Source organism: Lygodium microphyllum, chromosome 14 (genome assembly GCF_053477565.2).
Source record: "Lygodium microphyllum isolate KBCC chromosome 14, Lygodium_microphyllum_v1.1.10, whole genome shotgun sequence".
NCBI lineage: Eukaryota > Viridiplantae > Streptophyta > Polypodiopsida > Schizaeales > Lygodiaceae > Lygodium > Lygodium microphyllum.
In genome coordinates this window covers 55,907,833-55,921,172 of record NC_141148.1, presented here as the reverse complement: position 1 = coordinate 55,921,172, position 13,340 = coordinate 55,907,833, and the positions used below count along the sequence as shown (strand labels likewise).

At 38.2% G+C, this 13,340-nt stretch overlaps 1 protein-coding gene across 2 annotated transcripts in view; it reads right to left on the bottom strand.

The window, feature by feature from the left end:
* The window catches only part of LOC148025611 (uncharacterized), a 125,940-nt gene that overhangs the window by 25,662 nt on the left and 86,938 nt on the right, over window positions 1–13,340 (bottom strand). Inside the window, exons 5-9 of one of the 2 annotated variants that reach the window (XM_087692821.1) lie at window positions 7,241–7,356; window positions 7,028–7,104; window positions 6,874–6,948; window positions 6,739–6,801; window positions 6,505–6,574 (exon numbers count right to left, since the gene is read on the bottom strand). In XM_087692821.1, the coding sequence (XP_087548947.1) occupies window positions 6,505–6,574; window positions 6,739–6,801; window positions 6,874–6,948; window positions 7,028–7,104; window positions 7,241–7,356 (401 nt within the window). The remainder of the gene's footprint in view (window positions 1–6,504; window positions 6,575–6,738; window positions 6,802–6,873; window positions 6,949–7,027; window positions 7,105–7,240; window positions 7,357–13,340) is intronic. The other variant, XM_087692820.1, reaches the window with a different exon arrangement.

Here is a 13,340-nt window from a genome sequence, read left to right as displayed (position 1 = left end):
TCTCAAACAGTGCCTCACCACTAGAACTCTCCACTCTATTGTTATGAGGATATTCCATGAGTGGCAAAAAAAATTCTCATTTGGTCTTATGCTGAGATGCATAGCATGTCAAATAGATGTGAGATAGTAGCATCTACCTCTTCAAACTGCGCAACTATTTGTGGATGAAAGGAATATGAGAACTTTAGAGTCATACCCATGTTCTTGAAAATGCTTCTCCAAATGAAACTAGTCATGTATGGATGCTTGTCACTCACAATAGACATGGCAAGCCATGATTTTTAAAGATATTCCGCATGAAAAATCTTACCGTATGATCTGTAATTATCTTTTTTGTCACCAAAATGAAACGAGTCTATTTGCTAAACATGCAAATAATGGTCCATGTGCCATTATTTCTTGTAGATGTCATAGGAAGATGAAATATAAAATCCATAGCTATCTTGTTCCATGATCCATCACAAATACGCAAGGGCTGCAACTAGCCTGCAACTTTTCTCAACATCCTATAAAATTCTACTCTAATATGTTACAATATGGTCTTTCTACATTAGAACTCCATCAATGTTGTTCCCACATGCATCACATTGAACAATGAAAGTTTTTTGAAGATTTGGCCATATCAATACTGGATCTCAAGAGAACTTTTCTTTCAGCTCATTAAATGCTGCAATCTCCTTGGTAGTCCATGTGAATGGAACTCCCTTATTTTATGATGCATGAAGGGGTGAATCCATTTCAGCAAAGGGATGTATGAACCTTCTGTAGTATGAGCACAATCCCAAAGAGCTATGTACATCATGCAAGGTTCTCCAATGGGAGCAACTACATATTACCTTCACTTTTGCATGATCCATTCTAACACCATCTTTTGAGACAAGATGCCCTAAGAAGTGACTCTTTAACATGAAAAATTCACTATTTTTTCATCAATAACTAGTTTGGATTTTCTGAGTTCCTTAAACAAAGTAGCCAAATGCATCCGATGTTTTGTCTTATTCTTTATGTGGACTATGATGTTATCAAATTAATTATCCATCCATCATGAAATTAATTATCGCAGGTGCATTTGTAAGCCCAAATGGTAGGACCAAGAACTCATATAACCAAAAGTAGTCTTGAAAGTTGTCTTGTGCATATCTTTTGGCCTTACACATATTTGATAATACCCACTTTTAAGGTCTATCCTACTAAACATTACACTTCCCTCTAACCAATCATGGATATCATGAATTCTCAATATAAGAAATCTATTTTGTATGGTGATCTTGTTTAAGAAGTGGTAATCAATACACATTTTTCCTAAACCATTCTTTTTCTACAAGAGGATCACAGATTAGCAAAAGAGTGACGAATTATGTAGAATTAATCCTTGTTTTCAACAACCCATTAACTGAAATCATTAATTATTATTGTTTGGTAGCACTTCTCTACGGTGGCAGGTCAATGGGATGATCCTCTACCTTTCAGATGGATATCATGAATCCTTGGTATAAGGAATTTATTAGTACTAAGAGTGTAGGATATATAAACAAGATACTTGAGCTCCAGAACACAACAAACAAACAGTCTACAATAATGATGATCATTCTTAAGAAGTGGTAATTAATACACATTTGTCCTAAACCATCCTTTTTCTACAAGAGGATTACATGTTAGCAAAAAAGTGATGAATTGGGAAGAATGAATCCTTGTTTTCAAGAACTCATTAACCCGACTCATTATTTCTTCTTGTTGGGCAGCACTCCTATACAATGGCATGTTCTTTTGTTTACTACTAGGTACTAGGTCAATGGGATGATCCTCTACCTTTCAGGTAGTGATTCCAAGGTAATAGTCAAAAACAATTCTTGAAATTCATTTCAGAATTTTATCGACCTGTTATTCAGCATTCAAACATTAGCCTAAGCATCATCTTTACTAGCATCTTTCACAAAAATCAAGTATAAGGAAATATGATTTTTCATTCTTGAAGAAATTGTTGAAGTAGACACAACAAGAATTAACTCTCCCTTTAACTTTACATCAAGAACATGTAGCCTTCCTTTGTAAGCAAAAGGGACTTTCTTGTTATACACATCAATCATAGCATACACTCAATGACACCATAGAATACCCAATAATCACACCTCTCTATTGGCATAATGTGAAAATCCTCACTATTTGCATATGATTGCAAATGAAAATGGGGACCCATTTGATCAACTCTGATGCTTAACTTGGCTGCCAATTCCAGAGAAATGAAGTTGGCACTTGCACCTACATTAAAGAAAAATAAAGCATGCTGATCCCTTGCTTTGCCACATGCACAATATAGCTTTGAAGCATCTATATGTGGTTGCTCATAAACAAGACAAGGTACAAATCCAGCCGTAGTTTTATGCTTGTTGCCTTTCTCATCCTTTTGTCATCTGCATGATTTTTAGACTTACATTCTTGGCATATATAAATCACTTGTGCACAAACAAAGCATTTGCTTGCATCATATAATGCCTTCCTTCCCGCAACTTTCTTGATGCTAGCACATGATCTTTTGCCATGTTCTCCTTCAACTCAGCCTGATTTTTGGCTTTTTGACCCTTTTTTAAGGATTTCAACTTGCTGCCCAAAGATTTAGTCTTGCTATGCCATGGCCTTTCATCAATGCATAAGTTGTGTTTGCATTTTCAGTCAACTAGGCCATGCTAATCATTTTTTTCTGTCTACAATGGTCACAAATTTCTTTGGGTAGACTACAATAGTAGGCCTCTATTTGCTCAACCATCATGACCTTATGAAAAGAGCACACTCACAACACATTGGGTGAGATTTATTTGTGTACTCTTCCAAATCAACACAAAGAGTTACATCTAATTTATGCCAAGTTGTTGTCACATCCATATCAAAAATACTGGTGAGCCATTGGGACGAGAGAACCTATTTAAAATGCACCCAAATTGCTTGTGTTTTGCCTTGCATGAAAAGAGTTGTCCATCATTAAAGTGCATTCCCTTTTAGGAAAGTAGCTATCTAGCGTATGTTTGAATGCTCAAAAAATGGCATCAATAGTAGGCTACATCAAAGTTTTGAATTAAGATCAAAGTCTTTAAACTATCCCGCAATCCATTAAAGGTTCCAACTTTGGTTGCTATCCCACTTCCTGATGGATAATACACTGTTGAACTAAAGTTCCCTCTACATATGGCGTTACGAGTGCTAGTATATGCAATGTTTCTGACCGAAAAGATTACCCATGAGCCTCGCTAGGCTATCTAGAATGCGAAGCAAACATTTTCTCTTTAACATCAGAAATTGACTACTTAAATTCGGAAAATTGAGGCTGCTAAATCAATTGTTGCAAGTTCACAATAGCATGTGCACCTTGTTTTCTCGCAATAAAATTGTTAGAACATCACTTGTTCACAACAAAGTTCTCTAGCAAGTGCACAAGGCTTAAGACCTTAGAGGAGAAGAGATTATCATAGCCCATGGTGCTATAACAATATGTTTTTACGATAACTAGATCAAAACTAGAAGTATACATTTTTGTAAATGGAATCACAAAGTTGCCCAATGAATTGTCTATGCTAAGAGAAGAATATTGGCTGCTGGTTTTCTCACTCCATACATTGCTGTCACCTCATGTTCCATTACAACAAAGAAGAGAAAAATTGGTCTCGAAACTTTGGCTACTCAAATGAAAGGACACTCCAAATAAGATCAACTTTCTAAATGAGTAATTAGTACTCCTTAATCAGGGCTAATTAATGCTTGGGTCATTCATCATCAGTGGGCTGCTTACTATGTCAAAACATGGATCTAGGACATGGCTTGAGGCGGAAGCTATGGAGGTTGGAAGAGAAAGAGTGAGTTTATGAAGACACTAGCATGATTGACTATTACACAAGTGAATTAGGTTCCAAGATGGAAGCTTGGACTCATAAACACAATCTTGTGTAAGACTTTATTGAAGGGCAAAAGTACTATGACATTTCATTAGAAAAGAGAGCAAGCACAATGCTTTATAGTAAACTGGATGGTAGCACTTCTCCTACTATGCATATGGGATTCTAGTCCTGAGCCCATACTGCTCCATACAAAGAGACTAAGTAGGTGTGATTGCAAAAATCTGAACACCCCTCCTAAATCACAACCAGAAGTAGAAAGCGTATAGATGCTTTAGTGAAAGCAACACCTGCAAAGTGTGGGCACACCATATACATGGCAAAACACCAGAGGTTGTCATAGAAAAGGCTAAGTGTGGGTACCACAAACATGGTGGATATCCAAAGGCTTCACAAAGTATACACAGGCTGCATTACAAGGCTACATGAGGAGTTTACAAGTTTATGTCCCAAGCATTAGGACTAGGTAATACACGGCTAAAAAAGTCTATCCGAATAGGACTCATGAGGTTTGTTGTTCTCTTGGTGGTCTTTTTCTTCTTCTTCTTCCTTTACTCCATGGTCTTCTTCTTCTTTAACTGCAACAAGATAGGCCTTTTGGGACCTTTTTTTGGGGTGGCGGAACTTCTCATTGTGTCCTTTTGCAAAAATCACAGAAAAGCTGATCCTTATTGCCTCTGTACCTATTGCCAACATATAATGCTTGTTCATCTCTAGAGGTGCTTGGTTCTTCCTTAGTTTTTAGTTTCTTTTTCTCCTCTAACAATGATGCCTCAATATCAACAGGCTCAGGGTTTGGCATATTGATTAGAGTTGTTGACACATTATCCTGCAAGTCATAGTTGCAAGCTATGGCAGTGACTGAGAATTTTTACAATGCTGAGCCTATGGTTGCCTAATGTCAGTGATTGAGGTGACAAAAAGAAGCTTTGGAAGCAGGGGAACAGTTTTCTAGAAGGAAGCTCTTGGAGATTTGACCTGTGGAGTGAGATATAAGAGCTTCAAGCTGACAGGGTGCAACTGGCTATGGCTGCCATGAAAGCTTAAGTGAAAATAGAGTTAAGAGATGAAGTCATGGGCTAGAACTGAGTTGACCAGAGTTGAAAAGGGATCGAGAGAGAGCAAAGAAGAGCTAAGTCGAGCTGAGCCATGCCCGACTGGACTCTGATACCATGTCAAAACATGGATCTAGGACATGGCTTGAGGCGGAAGCTATGGAGGTTGGAAGAAAAAGAGTGAGTTCATGAAGACACTGACATGACTGACTATTATACAAGTGAATTAGGTTCCAAGATGAAACTTGAACTCATAAACACAATCTTGTGTATAGACTGGCAATGACACGGAGACTTTACTGAAGGACAAAAATACTATGACATTTCATTAGAAAAGTAAGCAAGTACAATGCTCTATAGAAAACTAGATGGCAGCACTTCTCCTATTGTGCATATGGGATTCTAGTCCTAAGCCCGTACTACTCCATAGAAATAGGCTAAGTAGGTGTGATTGCAGAAATCTCAACATACTAGACCAAACTTAAATACAAGAACTATTGTATAACAAAATGAGCTGATTATTGGACGAAACTTTAAATGTAACTCAATTCAAAGGTACATACTTTCAATCTATAAAAGTTTCACATTGCACCTTGTTTCTTTTGCCTTGCCCTTGTACCATATAGCATGTATACTAGTCCATTGCATGCTTAGTATCGAAACTTTCACTACTCAGGCAATGTTCACCATTCCAAGAGCAATGGGTACCAAAATTAAAATTCATTTTAATTGAAAATCTAGGCGAAGTTTAAGTAAATCATTAAGTTCATTTCTCATTTTGTTGACAACAAATGTCCAAGATGTCTACATAAGTGAAGCTTTATGATGAGACAGATGTCTTTTAAGAGTTTACTTGTCTTGCAAATTTTCCTTTTATTAATTTCTTGTAAATTGTCTTTTGTTGTTTATTGGAAGGGGCATCCATCACTATATACTATTTACATTGTCCATGTTTTATTTGGGTATTGGTGGCTGCAAATTAGCATTTGCTTTACTCAATGCAACCTCTGATTGAGTTATAGCTGTGAGAGGACTTGGATGCAATATAGTAGGATATTGACTTGAGATATATCCAAATTTACGACAAGTACAGTATGGCCCTGCAAAGATACCCCATAGTACCTCTCACCCATTCCTTGCACATCCATAATGGCTAGAGAAGGAATTATCTCCTTAACCATAATCTAGATTATATAAAATCTACTTTTCTTCCCTTGCAACTGAGGGCAAACCACTCTTTCCAAGGGAAGCAGCAATTGCATGCATGTGTTCCTATAAATAGTCCACGAAACTTATAACTTCCACCCAAACTTGATACCAATGTTCTATCAGATTGTTGTAATCTTTGGTTAGAGACCAAGGCAATATAATGATCCAACTGATGTCCAAACATCAAGGTTTGCACAGCATTGTATAACAATCCATTAAAAAAAAGCCACATTGAGCAAAATTTTCCTTTTGCACATACAGTTCTCCCAATATATTATTTCTTGCACTGCAGGCACCTATCTAAAGAAGAAAACAATGACTGCTAAGCCTGAAGATTGCTTCAAAGGAGACAATACTTGAACAGCAATCTTGAATTTGCGAGAGCACCCAATTTTGACAGCTTCATACCCAAAGCTTTCCAAACTCCTGGACACCAGCTCAATTTCAAGTATAAAACCTCAAACAAACATACTTGTGAATAAAATGCTTATTGGATTTCTGTGCTTTAATCAATATAATGCCTCTTAGATTTCTGTGTTTGATCAATATTACTCTTACTGATATCCTTAGTAGAGTGAACGATCAACTACCTATGTTCAAGCAGGTGATCCCATTCTACCTCATCCTCAGTGTTAGCCCCATCTTCTAGTAGCCTGCATAACTCGTACATTAGATGCCTGACAAGTACTTTTCCTGCTTAAAAGATTGGCAAGTATGTGATATACCCTTTCAACAGCAAATGATCATCTTCATCAGCCCATTCCCCCGATTCTACCAAGGATGATGTCAGGCCATAGTACCTATTTATTCAGAAGATGAGACAACTAAGTTTTATGAAACACCACCTCTAAATGTCAAAGCAGTGACAATAAAGGTTACCACTTAGCACAGCAAGAACCATGTCCATGAATGCTAATCTGATCAGCGATAGTTTCCCAATTAATATCACGTTTTAGCTGCCAAACAACGAGTCAACATGTAACTAAGTGCTCAAACATTCTGGCAATGTTCGCACTAACAAATTGGACAGACAGTCTGATAATAACATTAGTTGAGACTAGATTACCAAACACCTCAAACTCAAAGCCTTACAAGATGACGGTCTTCTTTCTCTTTCTTTGATTGTAAGAGTTTTTCTTGTGCCCTTAACCGTAGACTCTTATGCACCAAATCAGAAAGCTGTTGAAGGTCATCCTGTGTCCACTTCCCTGTACGTAGACAGCACAGAAAACCACAATTGTTAGATAATTGAAGTACAACCACCATAGATCTCCACTAACATATTTAACCAGTGTCTACTTGTACTTAATTCCTCACAGAATGATAATGCAATTGTGCACTCTCTCCTGCTCTTTGTAGCCTTTGGACACTAAAGCCTCCTGTTCATAACCTCCCCTCTGTTCACTGTGAGCTTTGTGTTGAATCGTCGATTCCTTTATTCTCAGTATCTGAGGTTTTCTACGCAGGTGGTAAAATGTTTCTGTTATTTCCTTCTTCCCAGCCACAGCACTCTGAGCTTCTTTAACATTTTTGCTCTCTTGCTTTGGCAATTCAATCTCTCTGACCTGACCTGACCTTGCAGCCTCCCTCACCAAGTCTGTCTCCAGCAGTTGCATGTGTGCCATGCACTCTCCCACCCAAAAAAAAAACTTCAGCCTCCTATGTGCTCTGGCAATCATGGCAGCAAGGACCCAATGGCATTGTGATAAGCTAGAGGAGATGTAGAGACATTGCCTTCGGGACTCTCCCAAAGCTCCCAAGGTTTGGAGGAAAGCCCTTAGGATGAAATTCCACAGCACAATACAAACCATGGTCGTGACCTAGGGCGCTATAACTTGGGTCACAAAAAGAGACCTAGCTTGCGGATATGAGGATGCCACGGAAACCTTTCCTCATTATTGGACAGCCTTTGAGTCATAGTAGTAGGGAAATGTGTCATGAGGACATGTATTTTTGAAACCTCACTTAACATGTGGATTAATTTTTAATCACATGGTTAAGTAAATGTTGCACATGTGATGTATAGCTAGGGTTAGAGTAGATTTACGCACTCGAGACCCAAGGAAATCACCGAATGTCAAAGACAAAAGATGCTATAAGTTATGTTGCACATGTCCTTGATGGTATAAGGTGCCAATTGTTGACCTAGGGCATTCATTTGGCCATAAGTGTCAGTTTGGTGACACTAGAGAAGTAGCATTTAATGGTACCTAACGCCAATTTGATGGTCAAAGATGGCACAAAGACACTCGGCAATGGAAGTTGCCTAGCCAATTTAATTATTGGCCAATCAGATTTTTTTTTGGGGCACCGAAAAAACTATTAGATTGATTTTTAGTATCTAAAGACTGAAAATTAATATTTAATTATGGATAGTGTTGAAAAAACCATTTGGGAAGGCTGCCACTTGTTGTCAAAAATGCCCATTCAAGACTAAAAAACGTCTTTAGATGCTGGAGAGAGGCGTTTTAGACATTCAGCTTGCAAGAGAGAGGAAGGAGATGTTGTTGATCTGAACTGCAGCCAGTAGAGTACCTTCTAAGGCACCCAATGGTAGGAGAAGACGAATCTGCAATAGGTGACGGCATCTACAAGCTGTTGAGACATGGCAGCAGTAGTAAATGACTGATTTTCTTCAATTCTTCGAGAAGAAGTCTGAATTTTCTCTCTCCTTAGCATTCTCTCTCATCTCCTACTCTTTTTATAGCCTTGCTTTGAAGATTATAGCATTGAGATCACTAGAGGCTGAGAAATTTCACATTTCTCTACTGTAAGCCCTAATCTGCAACATAAATTAGGGCTTATCAACAACCTCAAGAAGTGTGCCAAAAATTGAAAGCTCCAAGACTTAGATTCAATAGGGCTAAAGCTCTTTTCAGTTAAATTCAAGTGGAGGGACCAATAAACCAATGAATTTGGGGCATTTTCCATCTCCATCAAAGCGGATAAAGGCCAATTGATTGTAAATCAATAGGCAAATCAAATTGAAGACTTATTGGTCATTTTGGACAGCAACGGAAGTTGGAATACCGAAAGGGATTGGGAAAATCCCATTGTACATCATCTTTTTCTTCAATTAAGTTAAAGAAATACCGAAAGGGGCACCCGTTTTGGAGCCAACAAGGTATCCATTGTCCAAGATTGTGAGTTAATTTGCATTTCTCACTTTTATAATAACTGTTGCCGCTGTAACTATGTTGTAATCATGGAATTACCACCCACCAACGAAAGGAAGGCTGTTTTCATGGTTTCATTGCTGAGATACCATCAAATCCTTTAAATTGCTAGGCCCATGGCACTTGATTACAGCTTGGAACTATTGCATTAGTGCTGAAATTGCTCTCAGCAGTGAGTTACAGCAAGTATCTCTTCACACGGTGTAAACTCCCCGAACAACGTAGTATGCTTAACAATTATGATATTCGCTTGTTTTCGAGATTTAATATAAAAGAGAATGAACACTTAAAGCTGAAAATGAAAATTACTCACAAAATTACTCACAAAATTATAGCCATGAAAATTTAAAAGTAATGGAGACAAGATTGAGGGTTGAAGATGGGCCAATCTCCCCCCCTCCCCCCCCCCCTCCCGAAGGAATGTATTTCTGCTCAATCCAAGTCCCTTAGGGAAGAGCTCACTTACAATCAACCTGAGAGTAAGGAGAAGTAATTCTCACTCTCAAAAGATCATACAAAGATGTACAAACACACATGCATTATCTATTATGCAATGATAAGAACTGATTTCTTTTCAGTATGAGAGAAGAAAGAGGGAAAATCAGCCTTTCTCCATCGTTGATCAGCAGTACATGGATAGGGCTTGCTTCTTGTTGCTAAAATCAAAGAAAGAGCTCGAGAAGAAGGTGCTGTAATGAATTTACAGGCTTGCTGTCCTGTAAAACAGCAGTGATAGAAGAGGGAATATTGAGGAATTTGATAATGGAGAAGTGGAGAATAATGATGGGGATGGATGGGGCCAGTTTCTGGCTATCTGTGGGTGCTGTACATGAGTTTACAGCAAAGAAAAATTATGCTGAATGAAGAAAAACGAGCTCTTATTTATAGGAGAGGGAAGAGCTAGTACAAAAGGGGAAAGTGGAGTAGCACAAGACAAGTGTCTAGCCACATGTCATGAGAAGTGACAAGTGGTGGGACACTTGAAAACTTGTGTAACAAGTGTCTTAACACTTGTCTCTTCTCTATGGCCTTGCTTTTTGGGCTGAATACTATCAAGAATTAGAAACAACCAAACTTTGTAAGCACAGTCAAAGTACAAATTCTGTTTCTATAGAGTTGTGACAGCTCTCTGGCTTTTATTCAGCTGTCCTCAGTTGAAGAGCTTCTTAATATGGCTGAAGAATGTCTGGGTAATCCTTCATGAATTTTTTATCTACCCACTGTGCATCTGTTGTGGGTAGATTCTTGAATTTTAGTAAGAATTTTCGTGTCACAAGGCCACTTCTCGTGGTTCGATCCTTGTGAAACAAAATCTGTTCAGGTTCCAAGAGTTGCTCTGTTTCTTCAACTTCTGGGGGATCTTCAGTAATGGGTTCCTTTGGTTCTGGTCCTATGTAAGATTTTAGCAAACTTACATGAAAAGCATTGTGTATTTTCCAATGAGCAGGAAGCTCAAGTCGATAAGAAACTTCACTTATTTTCTCAATCACTTTGAAGGGTCCAAAGTATCTACTGGAAAGCTTTGGAAAAGATGAATTTTGACCGGAACCTTGTTTGAGCCTGCTTTTATGAAACTTTAGTAAGACATATTGACCTTTTTCAAAAGCCAAAGGTCTTCTTCGTTTATCTGCTTGCTTCTTTTGTCGCTCTTGGGCAACTTTGATAGTGGCTCGAACTTGATCCATTGCTGTTTTTAAATCTGAAGCAAACTCATCAACAGCAAAAATCTTATCTTTAGTGCGAATAGTTGGAGGAAGAATCACTTTATCCTTTACTATTTCATTTGAAGCTTTCCCTGTGGATGAGTGCACTGTAATGTTATAAGTAAACTCCAATAATGGAAGATATTTCTCCCATTGTGACTTATGTTCACTAACATAAGCTTTCAACATATCCAAAAGAGTGAGATTCATCACCTCTGTTTGGCCGTCAGTTTGAGGATGAAAAGCTGAGGAGAACTTTAAAGTGGTTCCCAAATTCTCAAATAAAGCACGCCAAAAGTTACTTGAGAATTTGGAGTCTCTATGTAATATGATCTCAGAAGGCATACCATGTAATCTGAAGATATGTTGAATGAAAAGTCTTGCCGCTTGTGCGGATTTCAATGTTTTATGACATGGAATAAACTGTGATTGCTTACTAAATCGATCAATTATGACCCAAATCATATCATGACCTTGAGGTGTTCTTGGAATACCTGAGATGAAATCCATTGTGATAGATTCCCATAGATCTTTGGGCACTGGAAGAGGTTGCAATAATCCTGGAGTCTTCTGCCTATCATACTTGGATTTTTGGCATACTAGACAAGCCTCAATGAAGTTATGTGTATCTCTTCGTAATGTTGGCCAATAAAAGTAGCGCTCAATTGCACTTAGAGTGGCTGCCCTCCCTTTATGCCCTGCATAAGGGGGTTCATGACTTTCTTTAAGCACCTTTTGTCGAACAGGAAGAGTGACACAAAGACAATTGTTCATGAGAAGGTAACCGTCGTTGATGGAATAATTTGGATGAGAACCTCCTTGCTGTAAATTTGACCAAATTGCTGCAAAATCAGTATCTTCATCATAAGTATTCTTCATCGTTTGAAAATCTTCATGATGAGCCACTGTAATAGTTGCAATGCGAGGCACTAAATTGCATCAACAACTACATTTTGTTTCCCTGGAGTGTACGTAATTTGAAAACGAAACATAGACAAGAAATTTTTCCATCTTGCATTTTTCTTCTGCAAATGCTTTTGAGCCTTGAAATACTTCACGCTCTGATGATCGGTTTTAATAAGGAATTCATTGCCTAAAAGATAATGTTTACATATCTTCAAAGCATGAACCACTCCTAAGAGCTACTTTTCATAAATGTCATACCTTTTCTCCACATCATTTAGACGGCGGCTTTCAAAGGCTACGGCATGGCCTTCTTGATTTAGCACTGCACCAATACAATCATCACAAGCATCTGCTTCCATCACAAATGGTTTTACTAAATCTGGAATGATAAGAACACGTCCAGAAGTAAGAGCTGTTTTCAGCCTTGTGAAGGCTGTCTTCTCTTTTTCCTTCCATTGGAAAGAGGTCTTTTTCTTTGTAAGGTCATGAAGTGGAGAAGCCATATGTGCAAAATACTTGATGAAGCGGCAGTAATAAGAGCATAAGCCAAGAAACGATCGCACCTCATGTACATCATGAAGATAAGGCCATTCTTGGATTATCTTAATATTTTCAGGATCCATCTGAATCTCTTCAGAAGAGATGACATGCCCAAGGTAATTTATTCTATGCATGAAAAATTCACTCTTTTTACCATTTACCAAGAGTTGATTTTGTTGAAGTAATTGTAGAACAATCTCCAAGTGCTGATGATGCTCCTCTTTATTCTTGCTAAAGACAAGAATGTCATCAAAGAAAGTACCGACATATTCTCGATGCTCTCTAAAGATGCGCTCCATCATTCAATTAAAGGTGGCAGGTGCATTGGTTAATCCCAGAGGAACCACCAAGAATTCATAAAGACCGTATGAAGTGCAAAAAGCAGTTTTGTGTACATCTTGTGGTATTACCCTAATTTGATGATAACCACTCTTTAGATCAATGCGACTGAAAACCTTTGAGCCTCCTAGACGATCCAAAATGTCGTCAATTCTGGGGATAGGAAACCGATTCTTCATAGTGATTTTGTTGAGGGCTCGATAATCAATGCACATCTTGAATGTGCCATCTTTCTTTTGAATAAGAAGAACCGGTGAACAAAATGGTGAGCTACTTGGCCTAATTAGCCCACGGTTGAGTAGGTCTTCGACTTGCTTTCTGATTTCTTCTTGTTGAGGACGGCTCACACGGTATAGTGCTATATTAGCAGGAGAATTGCCCGGAATAATATCAATATGATGGTCTTCTAGCCTTTCCGGGGGAAGCTGATAAGGAAGATCTTCCGAAAAACAATCTTTATACTTTTCCAAGAGCTGAAGTCGCTCTTGATTTTCAGCATTCATATTATCTTTTACATCAGTGACATAA